The 17,166-nt window shown below is 39.9% G+C and overlaps 2 protein-coding genes across 2 annotated transcripts; both read right to left on the bottom strand.

Moving 5' to 3' along the window:
- Positions 1–1,047: 1,047 nt before the first annotated feature.
- On the bottom strand, positions 1,048–1,995 carry LOC136797805 (uncharacterized). The gene has a single exon (XM_067054390.1). It carries the CDS (start codon positions 1,993–1,995, stop codon positions 1,048–1,050), a length of 948 nt encoding a protein of 315 aa, XP_066910491.1.
- A 65-nt stretch (positions 1,996–2,060) lies between these two features.
- Positions 2,061–6,752, bottom strand: LOC136797804 (uncharacterized). The gene has a single exon (XM_067054389.1). It carries the CDS (start codon positions 6,750–6,752, stop codon positions 2,061–2,063), a length of 4,692 nt encoding a protein of 1,563 aa, XP_066910490.1.
- Between the last annotated feature and the right edge of the window lie 10,414 nt (positions 6,753–17,166).

Raw genomic sequence — 17,166 nt, 5'->3', positions numbered from 1 at the left:
AAAGTGGGATGGGGGAACCTAAGTGGGAACCTAAGTTGTTTAATTATTAATAGAATTGAAATATTTTTCTTTAAAAACAAATACATAAAGATAAGAAAGATATTATATGCAATGAAAGAAAAAACCTTTTATCATAATAAGAACACCAGTTATTTACTTTTTACATTACGGTTCGCAAACAATAATGTTGAAAATAAAACAAAGGGAATTTATTTATTCAATTAGCTCAAAAAAGCATGTTTATTTATCAGCAGTTTTATAGTGCATCTTTTTGAAAGGTTCTTTTTAGTAAATTGACTTAATTGACTTTAAACTTTAAACTTTAAACCGTCATATCTTCAAATCTAGAAGGAATTAGAAGTTCGTTCATAGCTCGATGGATAACTTAGAGCCTCTTCTTTCTTTTGCACGGATCTAATTTGCTTGAATACAGAATCTAGAAAAACATTATTTACGATCTAGTTTTTGTTCACTCTTGATGCAATACACATTGTTTTTTATTAGCAGCTCCAATTTTCGGGTCAGGGCTGGGGTCGCTTAGCATTTAACGGATTCTAGCTCGTTTTTCTTTCTGTACCAACCAAACAGTACAGCGTGTGAATTGTAGAGAATGAGTGTTGTGAGGTTGTTCAATGATTTGATATAAGTTTCTTCTGTTAAAAAACCATTTCAAAATGTGGCGTGAGCTACCCTCACAACCTTCTCTGATTAAATGAAAATTTCCACAGCTTTTATAGCATATCAACATGTCAAAATATCTAACAATGTCATTAGGGAATACAATCATACAAAAGAAATAAGAGGGATTTCTAGATAAGCTAGAAATCCCTAGTGACTAGATAAATTACAAACAAATTCTTGTAAGTCATTTGGGAATTAATACGTGTATCAAATAAACTATTCATTTTAAATGTAAACAAAATTCCACATGTCATTTGGGAAAATGACGTCAGTTCAGCAGCAATTAAACACAAAGAAAAGCTTCTTTGGTGGAGCGTGCATCGAAGTCAGTAATAACACAAGATGTTTTACAATATACCCCTCCCCTTAACGAACGTTGGGAAGTTCAAGTCTGTAAATCTTCGAAGCGGGTCGGAGGTATGTACCAGCATTCGTCTTTACATACGCCATTCGAATTCGATTGTCTCGTCCGGGTATTGTTTCCACAATAATACCAAGTGGCCATTGTCCTCTTGGTGCATCCATGTGCAGGAGGACCATATCACCAACTTGCAGGTTTCTCCTTTCTTCGACCCATTTGCCTCTTGTTGTCAGTGTTGGGAGATATTCAGATCTCCATCTATTCCAGAAGTGTTCTAAGCACATCTGAATGTGCTTCCATCGTTTGCGATAGCATTTTGTTATGTCCAAATCTTTGTCTGTATTGAGTAGGACTTCTGCGTTGTTGAATCCTTTTAGCAGGTGGTTCGGTGTTAGTGCCTCTAAGTCTTTAGGATCTTCACTGATTGGAGTTAGTGGACGACTGTTCACGATATTTTCCACTTCAGTTATGAATGTCATAAGTTGAAATTCGGTTAATATTAGATTCTTCAAGGTGAATTTCATGCTTGTTTTGACGGTTCGAACTAGTCGTTCCCAGGCTCCACCCATGTGTGGCGCCGATGGAGGGTTGAATTGCCATTCAATCTCCCTGAGTGAACAAAATTCCCCAATCTTGTGCTGGTTCAATTTTCTTAGTTCTTCTTTGAGCTCGTTTACCGCACCTTTAAAGTTTGAGCCACAATCCGAGAGCAGCTTCCTTGGTTTCTGTCTGCGACTGATGAAGCGTTGGAGTGCGTTTAAAAAATCGTCAGTTTCCATACTTTCTACAACTTCAAGATGGACGCATCGGACCGTCATGCATGTAAATAGTGAAACCCAGCGCTTCAGACGTTTGCGACCTTGTTTAACGAGAATTGGTCCAAAGAAATCCACACCAGTATTGGTGAATGGTGGTTGGTTGAGTTGCATTCTGCTGTTAGGTAAGTCAGCCATCATTGGAATCTCAGGTTTGTTTTTAAATCTTTGACATTCCACGCATGCTTTGATGACTGTTTTGATTACTTGCCTTCCACATAATATCCAATATTTCTGTCACCACTGTGACCATTCTCTTTGTGATATTTCTCAGCAATAAGTGACGCAACATGTCCTTTGGGGATAACAATTTGATGTTTAGCTTCAAATGAGACAGGGGCATTCTTAAGTCTACCGCCGATTCTCAAGATGCCATTTTTGTCCAGGAATGGTTTGAATTGATAGAGTTTGCTCTCCTTTTCAACTTCCTGTTTCTTTGTTAGGTCATCAATTTCTTCATCGAATTCTGATAGCTGAACATCCTTGATGACGATAATTGTTGCAGCTTTGATTTCTTCTGGTGTTAGGTAAGGTTTTCCTTTGTCACGTTTCTTCTTGGAATTCTCACGTTTCCTTTTAGCTTCTGCTCGAAGGTTACTGGTATAACGAAGAACCCAAGCCATGTAACGTATAATCTTGTTAAAGTTTGAGTAATCTGTGTAAGGTAACCAGGTTGAATTGTCCTGTCTAATCATTGAAATGAAGGTTTTTCTGATTTCGGTATCACCAGGGTCGATTTCTTCAATTTTCTTGTCCTTCCAAGTTGATTCGTCTGCCATTAAGAATGATGGTCCTTTGAGCCAACTTCGTTTTTTGTTTCCATGAAGTAGTTCTTCTACGCTGAAGACTCCTCTTGTGGTAATGTCACCAGGATTTTCTTCACCATTAACGTGATGCCATTGTGTAGGTTGTGTCACTTCTCGAATTTCTGAGACTCTGTTTGCTACGAAGGTCTTGAAACGATTCCTTTCATTTGTTATGTATTGGAGGGTCAGTGTCGAGTCACTCCAAAAATGACTGTCCTCGATTGGCAAGTCAATTTCTTTGATGATTAATCTGTATAATCGTACTGCAATTGTTGCTGCACTTAATTCCAATCTTGGTAGGGGAACTTGTTTTGTTGGTGCAACTCTTCCTTTGGCTGATACAAAGCTAACGCTGATCGGTTCTGTGGTTGTTCTGAGATAAGCAACTGCACCATAGGCGTTTTCTGATGCATCGCCAAAGATATGTAGTTGAATCTTGGATGATATTGGAATGTTGTAGCATCTCTCCAACTTGAACATGTCGATAGTGGATAGGCCAGATTGCCATTTGTTCCACTTTCTTTGAATTTCGTAGTTGACTGGTTCATCCCAATTTGTGCCATCTTTCCATACATCTTGTAGTATCATCTTTGCAGTAGTGGTGAAAGGTGAAAGAAACCCCAGTGGGTCATACAGTGAGCTAACAACGCTAAGGATTCCTCTCTTGGTTGAAGAAGCGTTCACAATGTTTGGCAGGAATGTTAGCACATCTTCTTTGGTATTCCAAGTGATGCCAAGTGCTTTAGTAGAATGATTTTGTCCATCTTCCATCTGAATGTTTACTGAAGGTGATATCAATTCTTCTGGTACATTCTTGAGTAGTTCTGGGTCGTTGCTAACGAATTTGGTTAAGCGATTTCCGCCCAGCTTTGTGATGTCGATAACTTCTTTGATAAGTTGTTGACCAGTTTCGATGTTTTCTGTAGATTTTAATAGGTCATCCACATAGAACGATCGTAAGATTGTTTCAATGGTGCTTGGGTCGAAGTCTCCTAAGTGATCCCTTGCACACCTTTTTAGAGCATAGTTGGCACACGTTGGTGAGCATGTTGCACCCATGATATGAACCAACATTTGGTAGGTGTCTGGTTGATCAGGTGAGTCAATATCTTCTTTCCAAAGGAACCTCAATGATTGTGTGTCCTCTTGGTTGACTTTCACTTGATTGAACATTCCTTCAATGTCTGCGGAAAATGCAAAGTGGTGTGTTCTGAATCTCATTAGTACTCCAAGCATATTGTTAAGCAGATCTGGTCCAGTGTATAGAGCATCGTTTAAGCTCGTTCCTTGAAACTTTGCAGCTGCATCAAACACAAGACGAATTTTGCCTGGTTTGTTTGGGTTGAAGACGCCATAATGCGGCATATACCATGTTCTTGGGTGTGCGGTAGCTGCCTCTTCTGACGTCATCTTTCTTGCATAACCAATCTCAAGATATTTGGTCATACTTTGGTCGTAAAGCTTTCGAAGGTTTGGTTCTCTTCTCAGCTTGTTTTGAAGTTGATGGAATCTTTTCTCGGCCACAGTACGGTTGTTTGAAAGTGTTACATCTTTCTTCCAAAGCATTGGTACTTGATACTTTCCATCAGCGAGAACAGTTTCCGATTCCAGCTTTTCGTGACACCGTTTATCCTCTATCGATAGGGCTTCGTCACGGTCTGATGGGTTTGTAATAAAGTCTTGATCCCATATTCTTTGTACACAGTGATGGAGATCAGCTTCTGGTTCGATAACAATTCTGTTCATTGATACCGTCTCTGGTTGTCCACTGGCACCGAAGAGGGTCCATCCAAAGATTGTTTTGATAGCCAGTGGTTCGGAATTTTCTCCTTCCTTGACTTCCAAGGGTATGTGGACGGATGGAACGTTTGCTCCTATGAGAATTCCAATTTCTTCATAAAGAGCATTGTGTAGTTTAATGCCTTTCTCCTCCTTCATCTTTTTCATCATTGTTGAAGGATATTGCTGCTTTGGCATGTGGAAACTTGATTTTGGCACAATATAGCAGTGGTCAATGTTGACACCGATTCCATCGTCTCTGTTTTCGACACGCATTGACGTTTCTTTGACTTTAGTTTTTGTCCCAATGTCATTGATTGTTGTTATGGTGATCTTCTTGTGTTTTTTCTTCAGTTTGAGTTTCTTGGCAACGTCATCTCTGACCAAAGTGCTTTGACTACCTGTGTCCAAAAGTGCGTAGGTAGTGATAGATGAAGAATCCAGTCCTTGAAGCTTTACTGGAACGACAGATAGATACACTGTACCAGATGGTTCAACAACTTGAGTGTTTCCTAAGAACGATTCTTTTACATGTTCAGTGAAGTATTCATGTAGCGTGGTATGATGACGTTCATCGCAGCCAGCATTGAAACAATTGTTCTTTGATTTGCATTTTGAAGTAAAGTGATCCTTCTTCAAGCAGTTGTAGCAAAGATTCAACTTCTTTGCCATTTCAAAGCGTTCTGGTTGATCCAGTGATACATATTTTGGACATTTGTGAATTTGATGCTCATCCTTGCATATGTAGCATTTGTTGCTTGACTTGTTTTCTTTGGATTTTGTTTTTGTTCCTTGTTGTCCTGTTGGTTTTCCATCTCCAATTTTGCCAGACCAATTTGATCGATGGCCATTGTCATGTGATTGATTTTGCTTCCCTTGTCCTTGTCCATTTCTTAAGTCTCTATGATCTTTGTGGTCCTTGTGATCCTTTCTATCGTCATTCTTTCTTGGTAGATAAGAGTCTTTGGATGCAAGAATCCTTTCTTGAAGCCAGGCTTCCAAGTGGGTGAGATTTGGTTCACAGGATCTTCTCAGGGTAAGACAATAATCAGCCCATTTATGTAGCAGGTACTGCGGAAGTTTGGTGCAGGCTTGTCGAAGGATGTCTGTGCTGTATAGGTCGGAAACATAGTTTAGTTTTCGTAGCGTCACCAGGCAATCACTTAGTGTGTAGTAGAACTCGGTGAGCGAAGTTTGATCTCTGTTGCCAATTGGTTTGTAGTCGACAATCTTTGTGATGACAGACTCTGCAATTCTTGATCGTTGACCAAACATGTACTTTATTCTTCTGAGTGCGAGGACGTAGCCTTCATGGTCATTTCTGAAGCCTTGGATCGACCTCTTGACTTCCCCTCGTACAGCTTGATGTAGATAGATGCATTTCTGAAGCGTGGTCAAATATCCTTGGTTGTGGACAAGATCTCTAAAACTGGTTATGAATTCTACGTAGCTTGATGGAGTGCCATCAAACCATGGTATTCTGATCCTTGGTAGACCTTGCTGTACAAACCATGTGGCGAGTGTATCTTCCATTTTATTACCAGCCAGTTGATACGGTGGTTTGTTGATGTCGAGCTCATCTATCCATGCATCGACCTTGTTAGAGTTGGTTGGTATAGATGAGTGATCTGTAGTTGTTTGATTCTTCGGTACTGCATCCTTTGCCGCATGTTCTTTTGGGGTGCTGATAATCTGGAAAGGTGATGGATCCACTCTGCTACGTTGTGGTTGAACATACGTCGATTTGTCGAATGCATTGGAAAATGTTGTGCAAGTAGGAGCTATGGTAGTCACGAATGGATTAACCATAGTTGTTAGTGGCAATGTTGGATTGGATTGAAATCCTGGCGCAGCTACGTTTAGTGTGCTTGCTGGTAGTGTTGTGATTGGAGCCAAATTCTCAAGCTCCTTGGTGATTTCCTTTTGTGCTTCGTCCATTCGGAGGAATTTCCCAAGTAGCCAATCTGATCCACCAGCTTCCGAAGGGGGATTATCTTTTAGCAGTTCAAGATAATCGTCGATCTTGGATTTAATGTTGTCGGTTTGAAACTTCATGCCATCCATCCATCCTTCTGTATCATCACCAAGATCTTCAAGTTTTTGGTTGATGACGTGAGCTTCTTCCAAAACAAGAATCATCGAGTCGTACAATGAGCGAATTCTGGTATGACTGCCATTCATCTTCATAATTTCCTCAATCAAGTTGATTCGTTTGGTTATTGAGCCTTTCTTTCCACCTCGTTTTCTGCGAAGACTCGCTATCTTCAGATCCACAGACATCTGGTCTCCAGTTTCACTAGTGACAGACATCGTTTGGTGATTGAATGTGAGCAGTTGATTTTGTCAGCGACGATCGAAGTTGAAAGTGTGAATGGAGCCTAACCAACAAGCTCTCTGTTGATGTGTTGACTTGACAGCTAGAGTCGAAGCAGTTGTACCGACGTGCAAGCAGCGGTCTGTACCAAGGTAACGTAAGCTTGACTCGAACTGAAAACACCAGATTGTTTCCAGTTGTTGACTTGACAGCTCGAAGTTGAAAGTGTGAATAGAGCCTAACCAACAAGCTCTCTGTTGATGTGTTGACTTGACAGCTAGAGTCGAAGCAGTTGTACCGACGTGCAAGCAGCGGTCTGTACCAAGGTAACGTTAGCTTGACTCGAACTGAAAACACCAGATTGCTTCCAGTTGTTGACTTGACAGCTCAAAGTTGAGGTGTGAACAGAGCCTTGCCAGTAAGCTCAGTTGAGGTTGACGACTTGACGTGGATAGGCAGCGTCGAAGCAGTTGAGTTGACGACGTGACTTTTGATAGACAGCGTCGAAGCAGTTGAGTTGAACACTTCACAAAACAAGTTGAAAGTGTGAACAGAGCCTTACCAACGAAGCTCAGTTGAGGTTGACGACGTGATGTTTGATAGACAGCGTCGAAGCAGTTGAGTTGACGACGTGACGTTTGATAGACAGCGTCGAAGCAGATGAGTTGAACACTTCACAAAACAAAGTTGAAAGTGTGAAAAGAGCCTTACCAATGAAGCTCAGTTGAGGTTGACGACGTGACGTTTGATAGACAGCGTCGAAGCAGTTGAGTTGACGACGTGACGTTTGACAGACAGCGTCGAAGCAGTTGAGTTGAACACTTCACAAAACAAGTTGAAAGTGTGAACAGAGCCTTACCAACGAAGCTCAGTTGAGGTTGACGACGTGATGTTTGATAGACAGCGTCGAAGTAGTTGAGTTGAGGACGTGACGTTTGACAGACAGCGTCGAAGCAGTTGAGTTGAACTCTTCACAAAGTAAGTTGAAAGTGTGAACAGAGCCTTACCAACGAAGCTCAGTTGAGGTTGACGACGTGACGTTTGATAGACAGCGTCGAAGCAGTTGAGTTGACGACGTGACGTTTGATAGACAGCGTCGAAGCAGATGAGTTGAACACTTCACAAACAAAGTTAAAGTGTGAAAAGAGCCTTACCAACGAAGCTCAGTTGAGTCGACGACGTGACGTGGATAGACAGCGTCGAAGCAGTTGATTTGACGACGTGACTTTTGATAGACAGCGTCGAAGCAGTTGATTTGACGACGTGACTTTTGATAGACAGCGTCGAAGCAGTTGATTTGACGACGTGACGTGTGATAGACAGCGTCGAAGCAGATGAACACTTCACGAAACAAAGTTAAAGTGTGAAAAGAGCCTTACCAATGAAGCTCAGTTGAGGTTGACGACGTGACGTTTGATAGACAGCGTCGAAGCAGTTGATTTGACGACGTGACTTTTGATAGACAGCGTCGAAGCAGTTGATTTGACGACGTGACTTTTGATAGACAGCGTCGAAGCAGTTGATTTGACGACGTGACGTGTGATAGACAGCGTCGAAGCAGATGAACACTTCACGAAACAAAGTTAAAGTGTGAAAAGAGCCTTACCAATGAAGCTCAGTTGAGGTTGACGACGTGACGTGGATAGACAGCGTCGAAGCAGTTGAGTGGACGACGTGACGTTTGATAGACAGCGTCGAAGCAGTTGAGTTGAACACTTCACAAAGAAAGTTAAAGTGTGAAAAGAGCCTTACCAACGAAGCTCAGTTGATGTTGACGACGTTACTTTTGATAGACAGCGTCGAAGCAGATGAGTTGAACACTTCACAAAACAAAGTTGAAAGTGTGAACAGAGCCTTACCAACAAAGCTCAGTTGAGTCGACGACGTGACGTTTGATAGACAGCGTCGAAGTAGTTGAGTTTTTGCAGTTGGAGTCGAAGCAGTTGTACCGACGTGCAAGCAGCGGTCTGTACCAAGGTAGCGTGGCTTGACTCAAAATGAAAACACCAGGTTGTCCTCAGTCGCAAAACTTGAAGCAGACTTCAAAGGAATTTGGATGTAGATAGAGTCTTACTGTTGCAATCGAAGTCTTTGCAGATAGAATCAAAGCAGTTGTACCGACGTGCAAGCAGCGGTCTGTACCAAGGTAGCGTGGCTTGACTCGAACTGGAAACACCAGGTTGTCCTCAGTCGCAAAACTTGAAGCAGACTTCAAAGGAATTTGGATGTAGATAGAGTCTTACTGTTGCAATCGAAGTCTTTGCAGATAGAATCAAAGCAGTTGTACCGACGTGCAAGCAGCGGTCTGTACCAAGGTAGCGTGGCTTGACTCAAATCCAACCAATCTCCGTTGACCAAACCAGCAATCACCTCAATCCACCAGCCAGCAATCCCCTCGATCCACCAGCCAGCAATCCCCTCGATCCACCAGCCAGCAATCTCCGTTGATCCAAACACCAGATATCACCGTTGATCCAACAACCAGATCTCCTTTGATCCAAACCAAGAGTCGAAGCAGTTGTCCCGACGTGCAAGCAGCGGTCTGGACCAAGGTAACGTGGCTTGACTCGAACCAACCAAAGAATAAGAAAATATGATCTTACTCTTTAACAAGAAAGCAGCATGTAAGTCATTTGGGAATTAATACGTGTATCAAATAAACTATTCATTTTAAATGTAAACAAAATTCCACATGTCATTTGGGAAAATGACGTCAGTTCAGCAGCAATTAAACACAAAGAAAAGCTCCTTTGGTGGAGCGTGCGTCGAAGTCAGTAATAACACAAGATGTTTTACAATATGAATACACTTCATTAATTAAAAATGTTTGATAGCACGGCTTGCCACGTCTCAATACACATAGGCATAGATCCACGGGGGGGGGGCACTCAAGGTAAACGACCTACCGTACGTGCGGCCCTTTTTTCCAAGCTTCCCAAAGTACACTGTAAGGGTGGAAATGAGCAAAAATGAGAATAAGTTCACTCTAAGGGTTTAAAATTTGGTCAAAGGACTGGCTTTTAGAATTTCATCCGAACAAGTGTCATGTTTTAACACTGGGTAAATTTTGGAACATCAAATATGTCCATCCCTATACCATAGCAGGATCTGTTCTAGAACATGTTGACCAAGAAAAAGATCTAGGAGTGATAATCGATAGTGACCTGACCTTTGAAGCCCATATATTCAGTAAAATCAAGAAAGCTAACTCTATCGTTGGCTTGATTAGCAGGAGCTTCGAATTTCTCTCACCAGATATGTTTCGAACGCTTTTCATTGCATTTGTCAGACCCCATTTGGAATATGCACATGTAGTATGGTCTCCAAGGCTAATCAAACATATCAAAGCAATTGAGGGCGTCCAACGAAGAGCTACAAGGCTAGTTAGTTGCTATAGAAACTACTCATACGAAGATCGGCTACGACTCATCAATCTACCTAGCCTAAAGACCAGGCGGCAAGTTGATGATACGGTGGAAGTTTTCAAGAACCTCCACATTTATGATCAGATCAGAGATTAAGATCAGAGAAATTTACTCCTCGAACACGACCACGACGTCAGCATGATTACGAGCTTCAAAGGAACTTTGCTAATGACGGTATGAGAGGCTACCAAAGCAACTCTCTTTTTCACAGAAGTGTGAAACCTTGGAATGATCTAGAAGAAGATGAAGCACCATCCTTACAAGTCTTCAAAGAGCGTTTGATAAAAGAAAGGGAGAAAAAACTTTATAAAATGAAAATCAAAAGTTCTGTTTCATAGAGGTCAATAAACCTGCGAAATATATTGCTATAAAAAAAAAATAATAAAAATAAAAATTTAGGTTCCCACTTTAGGTTCCCCCATCCCACTTTTCAGGTGTTCATTTAGGTTCCCACTTAGGTTCCCCCATCCCACTTTTCAGGTGTTCATTTAGGTTCCCACTTAGGTTCCCCCATCCCACTTTTCAGGTGTTCATTTAGGTTCCCACTTAGGTTCCCCCATCCCACTTTTCAGGTGTTCATTTAGGTTCCCACTTTAGGTTCCCGGGTTCCCCCATCCCACTTATCCGGTATGCCCTCAAAATTGACCTATGAATATAAATTCTCAAAAATGTACTGAAGTTTTTACATCTCCATGGATATGGATCTGTTTTGTAGTAATAGGGAAATCGACAAGTTGTTATTGACCAATCGATTATTTTAATAAAGATCAATTTTGACCGAGATAAATGTAAATTTCAAAACACTTTTTATATATTTGGGGAAATAAATGATTATAGACTTATTTGAAATCCTTATTAATATGATTTTTCACTTTCATACAAAAACAGGATGTTTTTTAAGATTAGAATGATTTCACATCGTGACATCAGATCAAAGTCACTTTTTCTTTTCATTTTTTCATACATGTTGTTTGTTTAGGATTGGACTGATCGGGCGTTGTTTCGAAAACTTGTAGTTTAGCACTTACAATTAAAAAATGGATGACTGGGGAAATTTAATTTTGCAGGAATGAAATGTGATAAGTTGTAGGATATTTTCATTTTTGGAAAAAATTATGTTTTTGAGTTGAAGTATAAAAAAACAACAGCCATACTATACTGTACATGATAATATAATGAAAAAATTTGATGGTATTTTTTTTACTTAGGTGAGGCTAATACACCGTTTAGGAGTGTCGACTGCGCACTCGTCCAAACAATTTTCCATTGTTTTGATTTTAGTGACCGCTGTTTCCCGCGTAAAAAACGGTAGGTAAAATTCCGGTTCTCCTAAGGAAACGTAGCAGAGAAACGGTAGGTAAAGAACTCCTTTTAATCATAACTTCTTTTCCTCCAGATGAATTTTTGTGAAATTTTCAGGAGAGATTCATGAAATTATCATTGATATCATGTTCAAATATCTAAATCATTCTCTTTAAAGGAAAAAATAAAATTGGCAATGTTTACATTCCTCTAACCTTCCACAGTACTAAAGTGCACATTTTTACCTACCGTTTTTACGGTGGAACACGGTGGAGATAGCGAGACTGCTAAACGGTGTATTCAATTTATTGTTTTACGGGCCAAGCTACCCAAAAAAGAGGGTCGGTCGGTGGGCGAAAAAATAAAAATGAAAGTAGAATTTCACCTATAAAATATCCTAGAAAGGCAACAAAAATTACTACATTTTGACGAAAATGCGAAATAGAAAATTAAAAAAAAAAAACACGAAAAAGTCGAATTCATGGATAAAATGAAAACTTAACGTAAAATTCTCAAAATCTTGGGAAAACTACCAAAGTTTTGAAAATTTGGGAGTCTGTAAAGCAATGAAAATCAAAAGGTCCTACCAAAATGAATTTTATTTTTATTTCGATTTTTGGAATTTCAGGGTCGGTCGGGCCCGTAAAACAACTAATTAAATTGGTCTCACCTTATTTTGAAAAAAATAGCAAATTCTTTTTTGAGAGACCCACTGGGTCTCCTTCCTACTGGAAAAATTGTTCGAAATATCGTCCCAAGTGGAAATTATATTCCAATTTTCGTCTCCACTGAAAGTAATCAAATAAACCAATCCTCGCTACATAATTTTTTTTTTTTTTTTTCGTTTCTCTTTAATCACCAAAAATATGGTATAATATATAACTCTTGTTTGAAAAAATAATTTACACTTAAAAATTTCGTTTTTATTTACTTTTTTTTATAGACTATATATGACTATATATGACAAACGAGTTGGAGTGACTTCGCTTCCCCGGGGGCGGGCTCATAGATCCGCTACAGGGCCTATCCGTATGGAAGTATGATATGCCCTAGGGAAAGCCAGGTCATCTCGCTTACCCGTATAGAATAAAAAGGGAATCACCTAGGATGAGCCCGCTGATATGTGTCACTTAACAAAGAAACTGTGATTCCCTGACCTATATGGGAGTAAAACCTCGATAGAAATCAAAATAAAAATCAAAACAAAAGGTAGTAAAAACCCAGGAGTAAAATCTCAAAAACCAACAACAGACCTCAAAAAATCAAAACAAAGTATGAGAGAGGGATACTCTGGTAGACTCTGGTCTGGTTGGTGTATGTAGAGAATTAGCTGCAATAACTGAGGATAAACATAAGGCCTAGAGACACAGACAAGGGGAGAGCGGGGGTAGAAGATAAGGAGAGAAAAAGTCTCTACAGACCTGACTGTGAGTCCACAGTTACTGACAGCTATATATCTAGTAGATAAAAAAGTGTAGTTTTATGCACCAGGGATATAGTGTTCTAGTAAAGACTTTAATAGTATTCTGTTTTTATTGATATGCCAGTTCTCTATTAGTTCCCGAATTCTGACAATGTCCTCACTGTATTCAGCCTTTGTGATGTCATCGTTCCCCAGGTCAAACTTGATTTTACTACACATGACGGTTGAGGGTAGGTTGATTCCATTACATAAGGCTATATTGGCAGCTTGAGAAGCAAAGGAGTAATCAAAGCAGACAGTCGAGGTGGTGGTCGCCGCAATTGTATAATCTGAGGTCAGAGGATTCGAGAAGAGCTGTTTCAACAGAGAAAGTTTACGTTTTTCCAACAATTTCGAGATGTCAGGGATGTTATATACACGGTGGAGGTGGTTTCGACTATTCTTTGAGACGTTGAAGAGTGATTTAAGACAAGTTCTGGCGGAGATGTCCAGTTGGTTCAATTCATTTTTATTTAATGTACACAGTTCAAGTCCATACAAAAGCTTAGGAATCAAAATGGAGCTGAACAGAGTAACAATTGAATTAGGGTGACAATGACGTATGCCTGCTGTTATGAGTGAGGTTGCTGCTGCCCAGAGTTCAGATACACGACTATCTTTGTGTTTATTAAGGCTGATAAATCCCCTTTTGACGCTCCAGGAGAAACCAAGGTGGATTAGCTCGTTTTGTGGAAGCACAGGTATACCGTTGAGGGTCAAGCTAGGATTATCGATAGGACAACTGCCTGAAATGACGAATTGAGTTTTTGATTTGGATAAGGTGTGACAAAATTTAATCCCGTTCTTTTGGCCAAACAACTCACATATCCTGATCATACGTTGGAGTTGTGACAGACACGGACTTAGGAGAACTATATCGTCTGCATAAGCAATTATTGAAGTGTTGAAGTCATTTGGGAGGAATGTTCCAATATTTGAAGATTGAATGGAGTTCAGTAGGTCTTCAGTATATATATTGAATAAGTATGGTGACAAAACACTTCCCTGGCGTACACCTTGAGTCAGAGGGAACAAGGCTGAGAAATTTGAGGCGTAGTGAACGATTGCAGTACCATTTAAGTAGAGTCTGATTAAAAATGCTATGACTGTGTTGGAAATGTTTTTGTCGGCCAGTTTTTTGAAGAGTGTATGCCAATTACAACAGTCAAAGGCTTTTTCCGCATCGAGACTGCATATGTAGACTGGGGTGTTTCGACTGTTGTAGTATTTTACTGTGTCCAGAATAATCGTTTCTGCGTGAATCGTTGATGAATTGGAAGTAAAACCGAATTGAGTGTTACTGTTTTCCTTTAACGTTGGGCATTTTTCCACAATGATGAGTTCTAAAAGCTTTGTAATCATCGGGATCAAGCTTATCCCACGGTAATTGTTGGGATCGTTAAGGGACTTTTTGTACGATTTCACGAGAGGTATAATGATTGACGAGCTAAGGTCTGATGGGATTTCCTCCGCTGCGAAGATGTCATTTGCTAGACGGGTTAGATAGGTAACGAAGGTAGGTGATGTTGCCAGTAAGTAGTGCTCCCCTTTTAGTTGAAAAGGATCTCTGGATTTTCCTCGTTTTAATTTATTCAAACAGTTCATAATTTCAGTTTCAGTAACATAAAAGTCAGATTCGCTGGTGTCTATTGAATGGAGATAGCCTTTGAGTTCTTCATTAGACGCGGTGTTGTCCACTCCTTCAACGCGGGGAGTATTCAGCAGGTGATCAAAGTGATTCTTAAATTCGTTGGTTATATCTCTTTTGTCCGTTTTGTTGTTGATTGTGAAGAGTTTCTGTGTGGTGTTTTTGTTGAGACGCATTTGGGTCCAAAATGATTTCGGTTTAAAGCTTTTCATTTGATCTATTTTCACATAGTGATCAACAGTGGCCTGGTGTTTTGCCTGCTTGACGAGTAATCTGAATTTCTTCCTAGCAAATTTGTATCTGTTGTATGAGATGCAGGTTGTGTCTTTATTAAAATTATCCTCCCTCCAGGTATTGAACATTTTCTGTAAGATATCACGAGCAGAGCGAAGGTCAGAATTCCACCAGGGTTTGGCAGGGAAGGTGTAGAATTTTTTCTCAATTTCTGTGAAAGCAGCTGTAGCAGAGTTTTTCAGGATAGAGTGAAGCTCATCTATCTGGGAATGAAGCTTTGTTTCTGAGGTAAGACAGATGGATGCAGCAACTTTCTCGCGGTAGGAATTTACAAACTTTTCATTGTGCCACATGTAGTCTGGAATATAATCATTCTCAGTGTCTATGGACGTAGTTAGCAGCGTAGGCGAGTTTGGTAGTTGAAAGGACGCTGATACTGGAAGGTGATCACCGGTGTTGTCTGGATGGGGGTTCATGACAAGGGTATCCGTAAGGAAGTCCAGCAGTATCGGTTGTATCATGATATGGTCAATGTAAGATTTGTTTGGGAGGGAAAAATGGTTGTAAGTATAGCAGGGGCCATGACCGTGTGACATATCGACTGGAAGTAAATTATTCTCTCTGATAAACGAGGTAAGGTGCTGGGTCAGAGCGTTAGGTGGGCTGAAGCGAGATGATTTTTCAACTATTGGGCAGCATTGAAAATCACCCATGATGATAGGATCAGTTGAATGGCTGAATTGCTGGATTGTGCCGGAAATGCATGAAAGTTGTTTTTTGTAAGTGTCTATACAGTCAGTTGAATTATTTAGAGATTGTAGGTATACAGCCGCTATTGTTAGCTGTTTTAAACCAAATGACGTAATGTATATAATATAATGCTATTTTTTCCGTCCCCAAAGAACTTTTTGACTCTAAAACAATGGGAATTTAAATCCCAAACCATAAAAAATATGGGAATATCGATATCCATCAGTCCGTTATTTTTATCCACACTGACTGCAAAAATCCTACAGGATCTGTGAGATGGGGTGTAAAGATTACCTCTAATAAAAGGGCATAGTCAAGACTTTTAGGTTGGTCCTGATAATTCGATATATAATAAATAAATTTTCTATTTTAGATAATTCTAACACTATGTAATAAACGATAGTTGAAGGACGATTGAAGACGTTTAAAAATCAAAAAAAAGAGAAAGTTTTTATGCAACCAAAATGAGCCGACGTTCATCAGAAAAGAATGAGAGCTTATCATCAATCTCAGAATATGGTGTTTGTAATCTTGTTAAATCTTCAATCCAATCGATGGGATCCATCCCACCAACCAGGGAAAGAAAGAATCGTAAAATATCCTTAACAAACTTATCCGGCTTCACGCCACCCGCTCAAAATTCATTAAGCGTTCTTAAGACTGTTCAAGCAGCAGATGAAGAGGAAAAGGATGATCTACATCCTAAGCTAGCAAGCTTACGTGATCGACTAACTGAAATGGGTGGAATAGAAAATTCAGTTTCAAGTTTCGCTAAACCAATGGGTCTGAAGCGGCCGCTTCCGACAGATCCTCGTGAACGCGCGAGAGCACGATGGGCATTTTTGCGTTCCAGATTTATAAAGAAGAAGAGTATGTCGTTATTGGAGATTGTAAAGTTAGCACAAAATTACGAGAAAGCTCGATGTGGTATCTCGCGAAAGGAAAGCCATATAAACCGGCAACGGCAAAACATGCATCAGAAAAAAGAGAATAGAAAAATCGGCGCCATCCTCTTGGCGTGCATCATTGAAGCTGATCTACCTGAAAGTTTCTTTGAGATTGTACGCAAATCTAATCAACTCGAGAAAATTCTGAAAAGTTTTTCAGGAGCTTCGGCTGAGAGTAAAGCATTGTTAAATGAACTATTTAAAGATTTTGAAATAAGGGATGATAATGATGATGTCTTTGTGCGCGTTGAATATGGCAATATACCAGAAAGTATCGTTTAACACAATACAGTTATGGTCGTTTGACCTTCATGGCTGCAGTCTGATTTGATGCATCCAAAAGATAAACATCCATTGCAAGAATGAAAGCTATTTGCTCTATCAAAAAATAACTGCGTAAAAAAATTAGACGCAAAATATTAATCAATGTTTGTGTTGAACAGGTACTTATTCTTTTCGGATTATCACAGCTATAGTTTACAATAACAAGAAGTAATGCAGAATATTGACTTCCTACAGTTTACTATTTAACCCTTTCAGTTCTAGAGCTGAGCACTTTTTCAAATAAAATTCAGAACTTCAGAGGGAAAAAGCAGCTCAAAACCAGATTTCATAAAAAAAATCACGCTTTTTCCTAAGGCA

This window comes from Clytia hemisphaerica, unplaced genomic scaffold (assembly GCF_902728285.1).
Source record: "Clytia hemisphaerica strain Z4C2 unplaced genomic scaffold, Clytia hemisphaerica genome assembly, whole genome shotgun sequence".
Taxonomy (NCBI): Eukaryota; Metazoa; Cnidaria; class Hydrozoa; order Leptothecata; family Clytiidae; genus Clytia; species Clytia hemisphaerica.
Note: the sequence above shows the minus strand (reverse complement) of the source record. Positions and strands in the feature narration are given on the sequence as shown.

Excerpts from the sequence above, each read along its gene's own strand:
- LOC136797805 (XM_067054390.1), bottom strand. The coding sequence starts at position 1,995 with ATGGCTGACTTACCTAACAGCAGAATGCAACTCAACCAACCACCATTC.
- LOC136797804 (XM_067054389.1), bottom strand. The coding sequence starts at position 6,752 with ATGTCTGTCACTAGTGAAACTGGAGACCAGATGTCTGTGGATCTGAAG.